This window comes from Molossus molossus, unplaced genomic scaffold, assembly GCF_014108415.1.
Source record: "Molossus molossus isolate mMolMol1 unplaced genomic scaffold, mMolMol1.p scaffold_m16_p_10, whole genome shotgun sequence".
Classification (NCBI taxonomy): Eukaryota; Metazoa; Chordata; class Mammalia; order Chiroptera; family Molossidae; genus Molossus; species Molossus molossus.
Genome location: NW_023425345.1, coordinates 53,387,021 through 53,407,088, shown reverse-complemented (window position 1 = coordinate 53,407,088; position 20,068 = coordinate 53,387,021). Strand labels below are relative to the sequence as shown.

The 20,068-nt window shown below is 35.9% G+C and overlaps 1 protein-coding gene across 1 annotated transcript in view; it reads left to right on the top strand.

Annotated features, from left to right (window-relative positions):
• ACSS3 (acyl-CoA synthetase short chain family member 3) overlaps positions 1 to 20,068 on the top strand; it is a 157,636-nt gene that overhangs the window by 70,608 nt on the left and 66,960 nt on the right. The window contains exons 6-7 of the mRNA XM_036252870.1: positions 4,417 to 4,497; positions 4,578 to 4,673. Coding sequence (XP_036108763.1) covers positions 4,417 to 4,497; positions 4,578 to 4,673 — 177 coding nt within the window. The remainder of the gene's footprint in view (positions 1 to 4,416; positions 4,498 to 4,577; positions 4,674 to 20,068) is intronic.

Sequence of the window (20,068 nt, the reverse complement as noted above, 5' to 3'; positions counted from 1 at the left end):
GTTACATTTGATGAAATATCCTAAGTGGAACCATTCCATTTCTACTGATATGATTCACTAAGTTCTACAAGTTTCTAAGGTTTCTCCTGAACAAAGAAGAGCATTTGTAAGAAGAATATTTTTCATACATGGGCTTAGTTAACTGTTTAGTCATCTACTCTGTCAACAAATGTATTAAAATATTGTCCTATGCCAGTCACTGTGCTGAGGAGACAGAGGCATTGTCCTCACAACACCCCAATGATGAAGAACTCCCTAGGCTGGGTTGTGGGTGCTCGGAGGAGGTGTGCAGGCCCTGGGCCCTGGGGAGCGGGCGGGACACGTTTGCTGTGGGATCCTGGCCGCATCCCGCAGAGGTGATACTTTCATAAGGTCTTGAAGTATTTCTGCAAAGAAATAGGAGCTAACCAAGCTCAGAAAGGGGTGAGGGTGGGGACTCATTCCAGGAAGAGAGACTATCGTCCGTCAAGCCCTCCTAAGACAAGAATATTGTTGATGTGTTAGATTGTTTAAGTTACCAGAACCATACATTTTACTTCTCAACGCACTGACTTCAACCATTGTTTAGTGCATTGTTATTTTTCTTCAGGCAAAATATTTATTCTTTCTTCTTGCTTTATTTTTTTCTCAACTTGTCAGGCTGAAATTTATATACTGTGTATGAAATACATATAAACACACAATACATGTAGACCGATAAACGTATTTACATTTATATGTGTGGGAATAAATATAGATCTTATGTGTGTGAATATGTGCATTTGTCTTGTGTAAGTCTTGTGTAAGTCTTGTGTAAGACTTGGATGACTGAGGAGCTCAATTTAGGAAGCATAGAGTTTCACCACAGATTCCAAACTTCTGTTACCTGAGTAATTCGAGATTTTTCTTTCATATTTTTATAGAACAATTAAAAACATTTTTAGAGTGAAGTATTCCAAGCTCTTATTCTTATTACACACCTCAGTCTCTCTTTCTCTTTCCTTATGACTGGTATTGTTCATAGTGTTCTACCGTATTTCTCTTAAGTTGTGGCAACCAAAACTGTACATGGCACTTGACGCTGACTTGTTTTCAGTTTCACTTTAGCGGCCCCATTTGCAATGTTTTGTGGCTGTTCTCGTCTCAAAGACAGCTCATTAAGCTGGATATCATAAAGAGCCATCTGTGACATCTCTCTGGTCCTGTCCCTGGGCAATTAATGATCAGCCTTTCATTTTATTTGTGCGGACTGAATTTTTGAAAATACCCTTGTATGTTAAAAGTGGGGTTTATGGTTTTGTTCTTTTCTTCTTTAAAGAGAACCTTCACATTGTTTGCTTTCCCGTTTCTGAGGTCGAACTCATATTTGTGTCTTTATTTGTGGAACAAAGTGCTATTCCCACCTGGCTGTCTTCCAAGTTCTCCAGAAGACTTTAAGTATAATGGTGATTCCACAAAAACCAAAGCAGTATATTGGCAGGTGGCAGGGCTTTTCTGAGAATATATTAGGTCATCGACTGTCTTTAATTTTGAGGTAAATAGAGCTTAAGTACATAAAAAAAGTAATAACAGATTCACAAGGGTAAAATGCAGCCAACTTGTGTTTTAGGGTTAAGCATTGATATTAAATAAGTATTTTTATCTCATCCTCAAGTTTCAAATATGTTTTAAGATACCATTTTTAGTTTCTGATTAATTGGGTGTACTTAGAATATAATGATTTATTTAAAGCATGACTTATCTGTTTTCAGAGGCTGAACAAGCGTTCTCTTTTGTATTTTAAGTAGCATTACCTGGAAAATAGAATTATAAACCCAAAAATGCTTTATTATTAGTCGCATATTAATATCAATATTATAATAAACTCATTTTAACATGATTTTTTAATTTTTTTTAACTTTTAAACTTGTAAAAGATCTACATGGAAAATATGAAATGATGAAGTTATTTTTTCTGTACCATATCAAATACTCAGAAAATTGAAACTATTACCTGAATATTTTGGAGGCAAAACCAAATTTCAGATCTAGAGTCTAAATTAATAAATTGTTAAATGATGCTAGATGGAAATTTTTACATTCATCTTTTAAAGAAAAAATTAAGTGGGCATTAAAGACCAATAAAAACCAATACAAATTTTCCCTCTCCTTTAGCTCCATATTAATTGTTTTTGATGATAATCTTAGTTATTTTGACACTTCTGCCTCTTGTGTGATATTAGCATGGGAAAAATAAAAATCAATAATTGCTAAGTCTAAGGAAATAATTTTGTTACTAAAGTTTAAAAGTTTAGCCTTGATAATTTTAAATGTGTTTCCATGCATGGTCTCATTTTTAAGCCTTACTTTTTGGGGATCACGTACATTTAACTATCTTCTATTTTACTGGCAGAGCAGCACTGGTAAATATACTTTAAAGAAGTGTTCACTTGAGAGGTAAATAGAAATTTGGTAACCTACCCTTTAAATTATCTTCCAAGTTTTCCAAATGAACTACTACTTATTTATGTTCTCCCAAGCCTTTAATTCCCTTTTAATCATGTCCAGTTGATTTACTTCACCCTCCATGCTACATAATCTAAAATTTAACCCGGTTATGATAATATTTAGACTAATTGATAAAAATGAGCTCTAAATGCAGGGACAGGGGGTGGAGAGAAAATTCTAAAACATCTTGAGTGAAATCATTACTGACATTATCTCTGCCTACCATCATATATGGATAGCATATTTTCTATGACAAAAAAATCCACTTTTTTTCTACAAAACAAATAAAAATTTTTTAGAAAAGAATATTTGCAAATTGATTGATATCTAATTCAACAAGGTATTAAACCATAGGAAATGACCCTCTCAATCGGACAAAGAAATTAGCAAAGTACATGAAAGAGCTGCCTGGTTTGCAGGGGAAGGTGCTCCGGGTTTCTCGTGCTCCCGAGGTAATCAAGAGAGCCAGCTGCATGCTAACTATGTCATACAACCGAGAGAGTAGCTGTCAAATGCCAAGGCAGTGATATTTGCTAAGAGACCAGGTGTTGCTGCTGGTAGATAAAATGTGTTCCACAGCTTGATACCTATGTTTTATTAGTGGTACCTGAGGAGAGTAGAAATTTTAGTAACTGAAAGAAAGTCAATTTCTTTTTATTTCCACTAACTTATGTATGTGTGTTACAGAGGTACAACTAGCAGCACATTTATTCACTAGGACCACATTTGCCCTTTGGGTAAAGTATTTCCTACACAGAGTAATTTTACTGCTTTACTAAAAAACGCTTCAAGCCCTGGCCAGTTTTCTCAGAGGTTAGAGCATGGGCACCTAGGATGGAAGGGTTGTGGGTTTGATTCCCAGTCAAGGGCATGTACTTGGGTTGCAGGTTCTATCACCTGCCCTGATCAGGGTCATAAGGGAGACAAGCAGTTGGTGTGTTTCTCTCACATCGATGCTTCTCTCTTTCTCTCTCCCTCCCTCCGTTCTACTCCATTTAAATATCAATGGAAAAAATTCCTCTGGTGCATATTACGAAACAAACAAACAAATGCTTCAAAATACATCTAAGTGAAATACTAAATGTTTCTTAGCAAGGATTTACTTTCCTGCTCTAAATACTCACTTCAAATGTTTTTAGCCAATGATGATTAATGTTTATAGTGAAGCAATAAACAAAATTATTAAATTTACCATCAGTTCTTATTTATCATGACCCTTATGCCCAGTTTTCAAGTATGACTCTGCATGAAAGTTGAATATGTTCAATATTGTAGGAACTGATTCATGAAAGTTGTAGTAGAACAATGTAACAATCCCTACTTTCGTCCCAAATGTAATATAAGGGAAATCTGTCAGCCTTAGATCCAGCTCATCAGAATTGATTCCCCAGAGTTCCAGAATTCACCATTAAAGAACTGTTCAGCTCAGACCTTATACTAGCATGGCCCTCAGTACGGCATTACAATGAGGCCCCCCGTTAGAAAGTGGCTTTGTTTCTCCTAAGCATCCTAAAATTTAATGCTGTTGGGGAATAAACAATCTTATGTTCATCTGTATTTTAGACACACAGCTACCTTTGATCTTTCTGTGCACTTAATTTTGAGTTTGCATTTTTGTTATGGGAATATTTCTGAAAATGTAATGTTAATTTATGTGACCACTGGAACACATTTTTATTGCATGTGATTCTGTGAAATTGTAAGTTTTCTTTAGAAGGTCGGGAATGGTCTGTGAGAATGGATTCTACAAGTGGACTCATGTGGAAAATTTATTCTGTGTTTATTATTGGAGGAGTCAAAGAAATAATGATTCAGATACAATTATATAAAAGTCAAAATGATTTGTAGCTTATAAAATATAAGATATTTTAACCAGAAACATTTTTTAGGTAGATAATAGAGAATCTTTTAACATGATGTTGATTCTAGCTTTTCTTTTTTTCTCCTTTAGGGTGTGGTTAGGCCCACTGGGGGGTATGCTGTGATGCTGAACTGGACAATGTCTTCTATATATGGACTTAAACCTGGAGAGGTAATCATGGTTTTAAATTCACTTTACATGAGATTTCTCTGTTTACAATATATGCATTTTATTATTTGCCTATTTTTTAGGTGTGGTGGGCAGCTTCTGACTTAGGCTGGGTTGTTGGACATTCCTATATCTGCTATGGACCTCTTATTCATGGGAACCCAACAGTTTTATATGAGGTAATAAAATATAATTAATACAACATGTATATAACATTTATTTTACTAAAATATTTTTGAGAAGTAGTTCTAAGTAAGAATAGAAAAATTAGAATGGGGGCAGGGGACATTTTTATATCTTCTTCTTCCAGTTACAAATATGATTCCAAAAGAGAAAGGAATATATAGAAAATAACGGTCAGCTAATTAAATATGTTGAACAATGCCATGAAAATTGTATTCTGAAAAACATACATTAAAAGCTTGATGTCGCCCGGCCAGTGTGGCTCAGTGGTTGAGCATTGACCCTTGCACCAAGAAGTCGCGGTTCAATTCCTGGTCAGGGCACATGCCCAGGCTGTGGCCCAATCTCAGTGAGGGACATGCAGGAGGCAGCCAATCGATATTCTCTCTCATCAATGTTTCTATCTCTCCCTCTCTCTAAAAATCAATAAAGAAAAAAAATTTTTTTTAAAAAAGCTTGATGTCTATCCCTAACAGATTTCTACAAAATGTTATACTGATACTGATTTTAGAATCCTAGTAGAGAAAATAGTTATCATAAAACAAACAATATAGATTCACCATTTTGTTCTTATGGTATTAATGGGTTTCCAAGTGTCTTGATTTTAGCTAGATATTTTTGGTGGTTTCTGATTACAGCTTTATGTATAAGGAAGAGAATTATAAGCTGACCAGATTAATAGCTAAATAAATAACAGCTTTAAGATTCTGTTGCATGGGTTAATGTCACCCAGGAATAAGATTTCTGTGTGGACACCAGAAAATTTTGCTCACATGTTCATTCTGTTTAATTTTTCCAGTGCTTTTTATGAATACTTGAAACACATACTTGTCAGGGCTGTAGGAGGCCAAAATTTTAGAGGAACAGCAAAATGATAGTTTATTAAATCAGTGTTGAAGATAAAATTGGACTTCTGGTACAAAAAGCACAAGATGGGAAAGTATGGACATCTTTAGTCTTATTTTTATATTAAAAATAATTGCAGGAGTGAAGTATGGGACACTTGAGTTGGTTGCACTCTATGTGGTTAAGTCCCTGTGTGTTCCAGTTGTTCATAGGGCGAACATAAGCAGGTGGTAAGTTTCTTAAAAAAAAAAAAAAAAAAAACAGAAAGAAAGAAAAGAAAACCCAACCATATACAGTGTTATAATCTTATTTTATTCTTTCACATTTGGAAATTTGTGTTCAGTTTAATGGGGAGGAGGAAGAGTAACTAACTTAGAACACATCTGGAAGAAGAGGGCTATGATGAAAATAATGTCATGAGAAAGGAATGAAGGATTGTGAAAGGCTAGTTTCAAAAACAATATATTTAGTGTGCATAGATGTCCAGTACCTTTTACTATTTAAAGAATTATGTATAGCCTAGCTAGTGTGGCTCAGTGGTTGAGCATTGACCCATGCACCAAGAGGTTGCCTGTTCAATTTCCAGTCAGGGCACATGCCCAGGTTGTGGACCCCATCTCCATCCCCAGTGGGGGGCATGCAGGAGGCAGCCAATTTATGTTCTCTCTCATCAATGTTTCTATCTCTCTTCTCTCCCTTCTTCTCTCTCTAAAATCAATAAAGAAAAATTAGTTTTGAAAAAAAGTATTTCTATATATAAAGAAAATAGTGTAGCAATGCAGAGTACAGAGACCAATATTTTGGGAATAATTAGATAAATTTAACTGTCCAGTAGTAGAATAGGCAACTTCTCAAGTAAAAGGTTCTCTTTCATTTAAAGTCTCTCAATATCAGTCAAGGAATGTGGAGAAGGGAATTTTATATGTGGGGTGTGGATACTAGTATTAGATTATGTCAAGGTTCTTTACCACCTTAAAATCCTGAAACTTAAAGATTCTGAAAAAAATTCGAGACTATTCTTTTTCTTTGTGGAATTCTTCCAATCATCACTTGAAGACATCGATGTTCCTTTATTTTTACTTGACCTGACTGATTTTCTGTCTCTAAATGGTGGGAGATACTAAGTCAGAATATGACACATTAAACCACTTCATAGTACTCTACATCTTTGTATTATACCTTTTTACTTTGTAGTCTTAATATGTAGTGTGGTGTTTGTAATACTTAAAACAAAATAATATTGACAAATCTGTTCCATATAGAAGTCCTTGCAAAGAATAAGTATTTTTATTGAAATAATCATTTCCTGTGAAGTAAAAGAACTTCAACACAATACTTACAAATTGTGATAGTGCTAACATACATGTGACAGCAAATGGTGTCATTATATTTATAAGTATTAAGCTGCCTTTGAAACTGAAGTACACACCACTGAGCATTTATCATAGGCCTTTTGCTATTTCCTAAGTTTATTTAAAACATAATCTTAACACCATAAAAGGGACTTGGCTGTTTGTCTTTATGCAAAATGATGTGCTCAAGAATAATATGGATGCTCCCTAAACATTTGTTTTGCAGAAGAGTGAATGAAGTAAGCTACACTTTTAAACTTTTCTCTCAGCACCCTGGTTTCTTTCCTACGACTTATAAACATACTCAATTCTCTGTAATCACAAAACCAACCCTGTTAGACCTTTTTCCACTTCTAGCTAGCCCATCTTCATTTTCTTCTCTACTACAGTCTTTGAAAAAGCACTGTACCCACACTGTCTGAACGTATTCTTCCAGCTACTCCTCATCCCACGGTAGTCCAATTTCTCTCCACATCACTTCACAGAAGCTGCTAAAGCAGAAGCCAACAGTGACTTCATAAGTCAAAGGGCCTCTTGGATCTGATTTTATTTTCCTCTCAGAAGGACCAAACCTGACAGCTCCTTGCATGGAATTCTCCCTCCTCTCCTGTGCTCCATGCCCTTTTGCTATTGTTTATGCTGTTTCTGTTGCCTGGAATGACTTTCCCTCCTTTTTTTTTCCATCTGGTTAATTCCTACTAACCTTGAAGACTCCGCTTATAAGTTGACATCTCTCCAAAGGTTCCTCTCACAGTCTTTGGCTGTACTTAGTGTCCCATTCCATTGAGTACATTCTGTCACTGAGCTGACCACATTGTACTGAAATTACCTCGTCGAATGTGAAAGCCTCAAAGACCAGTCCCTTAGCACAGTACACAGCACACACTAAGCACTCAACAAATACTTACAGAACCAAACTGAACTCCAATTTTCCTAACTTTTTGAAAGAGTAGCTCATCCTTCTTATGCTGTCTTGGATTCTCTTACCTTGATCCTAAACATTGGTTTATTAGAGTCTTGTTTTTAGTCTCCTTTTCTCCATCTGCCTGTATGTCCTTGTTATCTCCATGCAGTTGGATTTGAGTATTACTAATAAAACCAAGGCTCCTCATTCCCTATGTCTGACCATCTTGCTGAGCATCACCTTGTTGTTAGATAGCTTCAGAAGGTCTGTCCTCATCTTATGCTTATGCTTATGAGCTCCCTGTCACCACTGTTCCCTGCAAAACATGATTCTTGTTATGTATTCTGTAGTTTTGTTGATGCTACTTACATCCACTCAGTCCTCAAAAATAAGAAACTTGTAGTGATTCTATCTTGATTATCTTAATATATTATACTCTATTTGTCATTATATTCTGTTGAATCTACATTTTAATACCCATCAAAAGTGTTCTCTTTTTTTCCCAACCCCTCCTGCCTTATATTCAAGGCTGATATCAGCTGATATGCACAAGTATGTCTGTCATGTTGACTGATGTCCTTCCTATATTTGGGAATTGGATGTGATTTGTGCCTGTGTGTTACAGAAGCATATTTTAGATTATCATCAGATAATTGATCTAGAACATTTACTAAAAAATTCCCCTGCCTTTAATGTCACTACCTCCTAGGCCATCTCTACCTCCATTCCAGTTTCCTAGCTCTCCTCAAGTACAGTTTGTTATCTTTCCAAAATGCACAGTCTGACATCGAACTTTGTTGCTTAAAATCCTTCAAACGGTTGAGTTCTGCTTTCAGGACTATGGTGATGACATACTTTTCCTTATTCCTTCTTCAAGTATAACGAAATAACTTAGGCATTGTGTCTAAGACATATATAAGAAGACCAAAATATGGAGAGAAGAAGGAAAATAGTCTTTAGGGATCTTTGGAGTCAATGAAAACCATGGCAGTGAGACCCTGGGTTTTATTTTTTCCTATTTATCCTGTATTTGTTGCTGAAGAAGCTGAAAACCTAGAAATGACAACAAATGCAATCATAAATAAATACAAACCCTTAATCTTTTGAGCCAAAGGAGTAGCAAGGAGGCAGCCTAAGCAAGACATAAAACTTTCAGATCACTCTACTCCAGACAAACACTATAGAAATATCTATCTTCCTACTCCCATTCCCAACAGCAAAGGTTGAGTGGGCAGCTTAGACTTCCGCGTTTGTTAGTCAGTAAGGAGAAACCATAACCCTCTCCCCACAAGTGGTATCAGAGAAAATAGACTAGGGAGCCAAGACTTTTATCCCTGCCAGGTGATACTGAAGACCTCTCAAATCTGTAGTAAGAGTAGAGCCTAGACAAGGAGCTGGACTTATGTGTTCCCTCATCAATAATGGCACACTCCTCCACCTTCCCATTGGGATGGTGTCCCAGTAGAGAGTCAGTGTTTTCACCATTGATAACAAGGCCACTTTTACCCCCTGCAGTGTCTATGGAGGCCATGTTGAGAGCAATGACAAGATACTCTGACCTCACCAGCCAGGGAGGTATTATTTGGAGCTGCATTAATGAAGGACATCCTGCCAATTGGGTATCAATGGAGGTCAAATGAGGAACCTGTGTTTGTTTTTTTTGTTCTTTCCATCTCTCTTTCTTGCTAGATTAGAATTGAGGTAAGTCATCTGAAACAAATTTAAACATGAGATGATCTCATAATATAATACACAAAATGTCCAGGATTTGATGAAAAAAAAAAAAAATTCTACCATATACCAAGAACTAGAAACCTCAAGCTGCCTGAGAAAAAACATTTGATGGATGCCAACACTGCGATGACAAAGATGTTAGACTTACTTGACAAAGATTTTGAAGCAGCCATGTTAAAGATACTTCAATAATTAATCATGAACATTCTTGAAACAAATGAAAAAATAGAAAGTCTCACCAAATATATAGAAGCTCTAAAGAAAAACCATATAGAAATTTTAAAATGGAAACTTACAATAACCAAAATAAAATCTCAGTGAATGGGCTCAATACCAGAATGGAAGAGACAGAAGGAAGAATTAATGAACTGTCAAACAAATCATAGAAATTACCCAATCTAAACAATAGAAAGACAAATTTACAGAGCCTCAACAACATGTGGAATGGTAACAAAAAAATCTAACATTTGTGACATCAGAGTCATGAAAAGAGGGGGAGAAAGAGAGTGGGGCTAAAAAGTACTCAAAAAAATAATGAAAAACTTATGAGCTTCTCAAATTTGGCCAAAGATATAGTCTCAAGCTACAAAAAAATCTGTAGATTCAAGAAAGTCAGGCCCTGGCAGTTTGGCTCAGCAGTTAGAGTGTTGGCTTGTGGTCCAGAGAGACCTGGGTTCCATTCCCGCTAAGGACATGTACCTCGGTTGCAGTTTGGTTGGGGTCGTGTGGGAGGCAGCCACTCGATGTATCCCTTTCATGTCGATGTTTCTCTCTCTCTCTCTCTCTCTCTCTCTCCCTCCCTCCCTCCCACTCTATCTGAACAACAACAAAAAAAATTTTTAAAAGAAAAAGAAAACAAAATATTTTTTTAAAAAGTCAGTAAACCCTCAAATAAGATTAAAGAAATTCACACACACCAAAAACATCATAATTAAACTTCTGAAAACTTAAGACAAAGATAATAATCTTCAAAGTAAAAAGAGAGACAGCATACCTTATCTGTAAAGGAAAAAACAAAACAAAAAACGTTGAGACAGTATTTTTCAGTGGAAACTAGGGAGATCAAAAGGAAGTGACACATTTTTCAAGTGCAGTAAGAAAGACATTGTAAATTCAGAATCTTATATCCAACCTATATGTCAGGGATGGAGAAGTTATAAAGACATTCTGAAGATGAAGAAAAACTTAGAGAATTTGTCACCAGTAAGCCTCCCATAAAAGAATAGCCATTGGCCAGTCCTTAATGATAAAAGACTATTACTTCACCCTATGTCTGAGAACAAGGCAAGGGTGTTTACTTAGAAGTCTAACATAATTCTGGATATTCTAGCCAGTTTGATAAAACAATGTCTAAAAACAAAAACAAAAACATTTCAGAAAGGAAGAATAAAATTTTTTCTATTTGCTGATGGCATGATTAACTATGTAGAACACAAAAAATTTCATAGTTAGTTAGTTCAACCAGATCTCAGGATACTAGATAAACACACAAATAGTAACTGTATTTCTATATACTACCAATGAACAACTGTGGCTATAAAAGGACAACATGAGGGACTTTTGTGGAGATAAAACTGTTCTATAGCTTGACTAAATCAACATCCTGATTGTGATATTAAACTATAGTTTTGCCAGATGTTACCACTGTGAAAAACTGGGTAAAAGGGGAGGATGTAAAGTTCAGCATAGGGAATATAGTCAATAATATTGTAATAACTACATACAGTACCAGGGGGAATCTTTTTTAAAGTATATGATTGTCTAGCCATGTTGCTGTACACCTGAAACTATTACCAGATTGTATTAAATATAAACTATAATTTACAAATTTTAAAAAACTAGATAAAGGGTACATGGTATATCAACATTAGTTCTTCTAGTTGCATGTGAATTGATGATTACCTCATATAAAACATTTATTCAGAAATAAATAAAAACCCTTCAAAGAACTCCTCTCTCTTGAAGAACATCATTCAAAGTCATTTGGATGATACAAATGATCTGCCTTCTGCCCACTTTAACATTTTGTCTCCGGTTAACATTTTGTCTCCGGTGCCCGTCTCTGACTGAGCTGCTAATCCTAACACCCTTATTATTCTGGCACTTGTACCAGCAGTGCCAACGATTAAATTGTTCTCACTCTTAAAATCCCAATCCTGTTCTAATAATGTAGCAGAGTGGGTTTTTTTCCTTAAGGGGCCAACTTAAATTTGTCTTTCTCTCTTGCTATTTTCTTTGCTTTCCTCAGGTTGATTGAAGTGTTCTTTATACATCCACTACACTATCTAGATTCCTCTTATTTTTGCAAATACAGTGCTGAGATATGCTGAAATCTTTGAGAGCAGAAGATCTTTCTAATTTTTGTACCCCCAATGCCTGGCATAGTACTCTCCAGGAGGTAGGTAAAATTTGCGTGTAAATGAAGCATTTCTAAGAGGGTTAATTGACAACTTGAACATGCAAAATGCAGGAGAAAAACTTGCCTGATTGATTAAAACAAAAAAAGTTCTGACTCATCACTAGATCAGCAAGTAAAAAATTAAAATTATTCTGAACAAACTAATTGTCCCACTTGTGACCCAGTTTTAGGTGGATTGTCAAATTAACATTTATTATTATTTTATTTTAGTATTAATAGTATTTTCTCTTTAGGAAGCTAATCTTTTTCTTTAAGAAATAAAAATGAAATTCTTTTTTTTTTTTCCATTTTTTTTTTTTGTTCAGGTAGAGTGGGAGGGAGAGAGAGGAACAGAGAGAGAGAGAAACATCGATGTGAAAGGGACACATCGAGTGGCTGCCACCCGCACGACTGACCAGAGCCGGGGACAAACTGCAACCCAGGTACATGCCCTTAGCGGGAACCGAACCCGGGTCTCTCAGGACCGCAGGCCGACGCTCTAACCGCTGAGCCAAACCGGCCAGGGCATGAAATTCTTTATATAATGAACAGAATAATTAAGCAAATCATTTATGTACTTCTCATAGGATTATCTTTTCTAAAGAGAAATAAAAGTATATACATCTCAGTACGATCAAAGTTTTAGTTTTACTCTGAATAAATTATAATATTTCAAAGCTATAATATGAGGTAGTTAATTGGTATCTACCATTATATTTTTTCTTAATGATGCATTTTTATTCATTTAACAAAAGTTGATGTTCTGAAGTGCTAGGAGATTTGCATTTCATTTATGTGCCAAAATTATATGGAATGAGACGATAAGTTCATAAAACATTTCTCTTCTTGAGTGTAAATGGATCATTGTATATTATGAATAAATAATAAATGAATCCTTTTTTCTCAGCAAAAATAAACAATTTATATTCTGCAATTTCATACAAATCTATAACTTGAAAAACACTAGGAAGATGGTAATAGATACATAGGATATTCAGTTTAACTTCTAGATACATAAGAGTCACCCACTTAAGACAGTCTATGTTTCAGCGTGAAAGCATACATGGATACCTAAATAAGATTTTATTTTCTGCCCGAAAAGAACATACACCTCTACATCCGCAGGGTGAAACATATCAGAAATCTTAGTTGTCTGCTTTGCCTTTCTGTTCCTGATAATCACCATAATTTTAAACATATTTCTATTTTTTTCATCAAAGCAACAACAATTAAACACACACAGAGAGAGAGAGAGAACCTTGATTCCCTTCTCTCCCTCTGAAGGCTTGCCTGCACCCAATAGCTGTTTTCTAACCTGCAACTCTGCAGTCCCCTCATTTGGCCTTTGTCATAATCATTCCATGATGATAGCTTTTGCTGATATCCCAGTGATCTCTATTTCTCCAATTAGGACATGTTCAGTCCTAATCACACACACTTGGCTTCTCAACCTTTGCAAGTTGACCGTTTTCTCCCTCATAATCATTCACTTTCCTCCTAGAGGACACAACAGGCTCCTAGTTTCCTGACGTTCTTTTTTTTTTATCCTCACCCGAGGACATTTTTCCATTTTTCATTCAGATAGAGCAGGAGGGAGAAACAGGAAGAGAGAGAGAGAGAAACATTGACGTGAAAAAAACACATCGAGTGGCTGCCACCCGCACAACCCAACCAGGGCCCAGGACAAACTGCAACTGAGGTACATGCCCTTAGCGGGAACTGAACCTGGGTCTCTCCAGACCACAGGCCAACGCTCTAACCACTGAACCAAACCGGCCAGGGTTCCTGACGTTATTCTTAATGCTCATTCCTCCAACAGGAATTTGCCAATTTGTTGCCTGAAATCAATTCTTTTAGATCTCAGCTCCATGTCACTTCCACAAGGAAGCCCCCCTTCACCTCTCTAACTAGGTCAAAGTGTCTCTGAAGCACCTTGATCTTTTCCTTCTTATTGGTGTTACAGTTGCCGTTTCTCATCTGTTTACAGGATCTCTGATTTGTTTTGCCCTTTCCTGCTCTAAACTCTTCCAGGGAAGATCATCTTAGTTCATGCTCACCATTGCTTCTCAGCTCCCAGCCTTGTTCTTGACACATATTCGGCTCTCGATAAATATTTATTCAATAAATGCCTGAGTGAAAATAATCAGAAAAAAACAACTTGATTTTTACGTATATACTTTTTCCCTGAAGGAGGAGAAAGTAATTCTAATTTTCTTTTTACCAGAGAACTTCATAAACAACTTAAGTAACAAGTGATCTATATTTTTAATAAGCAAAGATTTAATTTTATTTATTGAACTGGACATATTTAAAGTATGCCATTCTGGAAGCCAAATTGGACTGACCAGTTAAGACATGCAAACCAATTATGAATAATTCAGTTCTTACTTTTGAGAGGAAGAAAATAAACAGTACCTTTGGAGAAATTTACTTTATTAATGGGGCACTGATTTACTTTATTAACAGCACGTGGACCAGGGCATATTTAGTACAGTGGTTTTGTCAAAGTGGAGAAAAGAAACAACACTTGAATATAGGAACTTTAATGTATGAACAAATTTAGCAACCAGGTGTGTCTGTGAGGGTATTTATTTGTGTGTGATGGTGAAGGGTGGTCATACACAGATGAGCTTTCTGGCCTCTCTCCTGTTTAGTGTTTGACTCCTTTTTCGAAAAGCCTGCTATCTTCAGAATCAAAAGCCAACACTTCTCAATGGCAAACAAATCGTCCAGGCCCTCCCTTTCTCTGTACCTTTGCTTGGGTACCAATGTACAAATGTGTATGTTGTACACACACTTCAGTTACATAATACTGGAGCCCAGGTTCCCACAGTGGCAGTGGTGTAGGTAAGGAAAACAATCGACTTACTTGACAAACACCTCCCATGACAGTCCTTTCTGATCCTTTTTATTTCTGAGGCATCCATTATATGGTGCCCTCTTTCATTTCTGATTTTATTTATTTGAGTCTTTTCTTTTCTCTTTTTTTCCTAATTAGTCTAGGTAAGGGTTTTTCCTTTTGTCTTCTTAAAACACCAACTCTTGGTTTTTTCTATTGTTTTTCTGTTCTGTTAGATTTATTTCTAATGTTTATTATTTTCTTTCTTGTGCTAAATTTGGTCTTAGTTTTTCTTTTTCTAGTTCCTTGAAATGTAAAATTAGTAAGTTTACTTACGATCTTTTTTAACTTAATGTCAGCATTTATCACTATAAATTTTCCTCTTAGTATTGTCTTTTGTTACATCCCCTAATTTTGTATGTTTTGTTTTTATTTTTATCTGTCTTGAGACACTTTTAAATTTTTTCTTTAATTTCCTTATTAACCCAATAGTTATTAAAGAGTGTTTTGTTTAGTTTTCATGTATTTATGGATTTTTCTGTTTTCTTACTATTACTGGTTTCTAGTTTCATTCCATTGTGGTCAGAAAACATACTTGGAATTATTTCTTTCTTTTTTTTTTAATTTAAGACCTGTTTTGTGACCTAACATGTAATCTATCCTGGAAAATGTTTCATATGCTCCTTGAGAAGAATGAGTATTTTTCTTCTGTTGAGTGGAAAGATGTTGGTTAAAAGGTACAAAGTTTCAGTTGTTCAATGTGTATAAATTCTAAAGATCTAATGTACAGTAATGTGATATAGTTAACAATAGTGTATTGTATATTTGAAATTGGCTGAGAGGGTAGATTGTAAGTGTTGTTCCCACCAAAGGGAAAAAAAGGAAGAAAAAATGCTAACTCTGTGAGGTGGTGAATATATTAATTAGTTTGATTGTGGTGATTATTTCACAATGTACACATATATCAAAACATCAAGTACTACATCATAAATATATCCAATTTTTATTTGTTCATTATACTTCAGTAAAGCTCGGGGAAATGATGTAAAACACAAAACAAAATAGATTTTACTTCAAATTAAAAAAAAAAAAATCAGCTTACTGCTTTTTGCCTAAGTTATTACCTAAAATGAAATATTAGGTATTGGTCACCTTAAATCTAGCTTGACATTAAGTCATAAACTGATTGGTATACTTGATCTTGATATGGCAAATGTTATTTCTGTGCAATAAAAAAGTCTTTTTGAGAGTCCTCAAGGAATGAAAGCTTGCTTTCATTTTACATTTGTTTGCATTTCACAAATTGTTAACTTCAAGCAGCAAACCATTTCAATAATCTCTTCAGAGTATGCTCACTAGATTAACCAGGGCAGATGGCTGCCTGTTAATAATTCAACAATTAGCTTTGAAGATATATACTACATCTGCCTTCTCAGGCAATAAATTAGTTAGAGGAAGTAGAGGATTTAAGATTCTGAATTGCAGTGTGGGAGCGTAGTCACTGGACTGGAAATGTCAATATTTGTGTTATTTGTCTCCCTCTGCTTTTACCTACCTTAGGCAAGCTAACTCAGCCTCTTCTGGAATCCATGCCTTCATCATTAACACTAGAGGGTTGCACGGTTTCTCCCAGTTCAGTACTTCTGTAAATCTGCTCCAAGTCCATTGTTTTTCTTTTTCTAGAATAAATCTATTATTTGATAACATGTTTTAATTTTTTTTAACTCTGGAATTTATTCCAGTTTCTTTTTATAGTAAGTGAAGCTGACTCTCCAAATACATTTAGTGAAGAACATTTTTATTCTAAATGAGTGAAAAATTTTAGTGTTTGAGAGGAAGCAGAGCTGTTAAGACGTCCATACTATGACTCCTGAAATGTCCACATATTGTTTGGCCTCAGACAAGTTACTTAACTGCTTCTCAGCCTCAGTTTCCTCATCTATAAATATCAGTACTAATTATACTTTTCTTATATGGCATTGAATTGGTGAATCCATGAAAAACCCTTAGAAGTACTGCCAGGATATAATAATACAATAAACAATATGAGCTACTGTGATTATTTTTAAAGTATGAATTTATACTTTCCCAGAATAAAATTCTACAATGTAAACACCAACCATTCATTCCCATGTGATCCAGTCACTGTAACGTTTGAATTTCCAGGTACTCGACATTTCTTCTTTCAAAGTCCGTTTGTCCTCACAACTCGAAGCAGTCCTCACAGGGCAAGAGTAGCTCCCTCTGCAGCTCACTGGTTCTCTTCTGAGCACCGGGCAAATGAATCAGCACACAGGCATGTGCTGATCCTGCCCCTTCCAGCTTTGAAGCATGAGCATGTGGAAAGTAACCAGTGGTCTCTCCCCTCAAGAATCTGTTCTTTTAGAGTAGAACTTGTGAGTGAAATAATAGTGGCCTCGAAGTCTTTGATCCGTGAATAACACATTTCATGGTTCACCATTATCCAAACATTTATAACCTTTCATTTTTATATTTTGATAGACTTTATCATTATTAGTTTTTATTTTATTTTACTATTATTTTTATTTCAGAGAGAGTAAGGAAGAGGGGGGGATAGAAACATCAGTGAAAGAGAAACATCGATCAGCTGCCTCCTGCGTCGCCCCCTACTAGGGATTGAACCCACAACCTGGGCATGTGCCCTGACCAGGAATTGAACCAGCAACCTTCTGGTGCATGAGAAAATGCTCAACCACTGAGTGACACCAGCTGGGGTCATTACTAGTTTTTATACTGTACATATATTTTAAAACTTCAGAATATTCAGTTTGATAATATCTTATTGAATGCTCTTTTCCTGAATTCATGGGAGGAAGAAATAGTTTAGATAGTCCTGTCTTTTCTCTCTTTATAAATGATTAGTGTGAGCCCCGGCCAGTTTGGCTCAGTGGTTATAGCATTGGCCTGCGGTGCAGAGAGACCCGGGTTCAGTTCCCGCTAAGGGTACATACCTCGGTTGCAGTTTTTCCCTGGCCCTGGTTGGGTTGTGCAGGTGGCAACCAGTCGATTTGTCCCTTTCATGTTGATGTTTCTCTCTCTTTCTCTCTCTCCCTCCCACTCTATCTGAACAAAAAACAAAAAAAAATGTCCTCGGGCGAGGATTAAATAAATAAATAAATAAAAATAAATGATTAGTGTGAAAATTACACTCTCTTTTATTTGCAGAGGAATCTAATAAGATAATGTATATGAAATGAGTTTGAAATCTTCAAAGAAATATAATATATATGCATATTATATATAGCAGAATATGACAGAATAATTTATACACACATATTTGCAAAATATTAATAATTATTATCACTTTGTATTCATGGACATAACTTTCAGCATTTCCAAATTTGGACATTTCATGTTTCAGAACACTGAAGATAAGAACTACTTTCAAATTGTTTTTTATTGAATACTTTTGTTAAATTATCCCCAATGTATCTTGGATGAAAAGTCATCTATTTCTGTAGCTGCTGCACCAGCTTTCTAATCTCTATGAAGTCATCCAACATGGACCCTCTGAGTTCTTAGCTCCTCCCAGACATCATTTTAACAATTAACTTTACCTGTCTGTATTATAGTTATCTTTTTTTACAAGAATTTTACAATCACACTTATGTTTACCTGTTTTGTCTAGTTTGATTATCCCTTTTTCAAGGTCAGAGATTTGTCTTTTTCAGGCAGAGGGATGTGTTACTTCATTTTAAGCCCAGTAGCCACAAGGTTGCTAACTAGTGCTCTCAGTAGGCACACATCACAGTCCTTTGTTTCGCCCTTCGGGTAATGGAAAATTATTTTTTAAAAATCTGGTATATCAGCAATGTCCATTTCTGTATGTATGGAATGAGAAAAAAATGATGACTCAGTTTTTCCTATGATTCAAGCTATATAATGTGATTTTCTCAATTGGGAAAGACTTTAAGCTGATGCCAGCATCTTCTAGATTTCTCTCTCACACGACCAGTTGTTCAAATATATATATTTTTTAGTTTATCTTTCTCTCTGTGTGCCTGTGTTTTATGTTGGAGCAAGCAAGTTCAGCTATTGTCATAGCTCCATCAGTAATATTTATTGGTGCCTAGTGTAGTTCAACATCTTGCTAGGGGCTGGTAGGGAAACAGAATAAATATCAGATGCACTCCTTGCACTGAAAACGCAGATGATATAGTTAGAGAATGAAGATCAATGTAGAGGACAGAAAGCAAACAAATTAAGACTAAGAAAAATTTTACTCTGTGTAAAAGATATGAAAACATCTCAGAAACTACAATGAGCCATGGCCTCTGAAAAATATTCTACTGTTTAGTCTTTCCCTTGTTTGGATGCAGTTTTCTGATGATAGAACTGAGGACCAAAGGAATGCAATACGTTGCTTTAGATCACATAGCTGGTAAATGGCAGAGTTGGGATGCTACCCTGGTTCACAGATATGTCCACCAGTCCCTTAAGGGAAGTTTAGGACTATAATAGACAGAAGAAACATTGTGGCTGAGACAGTACACATCATAATAATAGCTGCTGTTGATTGAATATTAGGTAATAGGAACACTTCTCAGCACTTATATACAAGGCATTAATTAATTCTCTCTATAAACCCATGGGGTAAATATTTTTAGCCCCAGAAACTGAATATCAGAGACATTAAATAACAATCTGTAGCACAGGAGTGATGGAGCTGGGATTTGAGACAAGGTTTTCTTTATCCAAAATCAGTGGTCTTGCCATGCTGTAGAGGCAAACAATTGGCAAGCTGTTAAGAAGTGCAAACTACATGGCCATGATCTGAACATTAAGGAGAAGGCAGGAGAATAGGGCTTCCGGTGGATATTGCAAGACAGAGGTAAGCAGGAAGTTGAACATAGTTATGATGTTTCCAGCTAGGACAACCGGTATGATGATAGTTATCTACTGAAGTACTGCAGTAGAGCCACAACTGTTGTGCTGGGAAAATGGCACTTTTAGTTTTGGTAATATCGAGTTTAAAGGTACTACTCAAACATTTGCATGATGCTGTGAACCAGGCTTGAAGCTCAGAAAAACTTTCAGAATTAGAAATGTAGAAGAGTTAATAATTTCAGGCACTAAGGTGGTGAAGACACCCAGAGAGGTGACGGTTGAGAAAGGGACACTATATAAACTGAAAATGAGAACTGGAGAGGCAGGAGGAGAATCAGAAAAGCAAGGTGTCCTGAAGACCAGTGGAGAGGAGGTTTTTCAGATGATGAGGGATCTGCAGTGCTGAGTGCTACAGAGAGAAGTCTGTTCGGGCAGCAAGGGGAGAGAGTTTTGGAGATTAGGTGTCATTA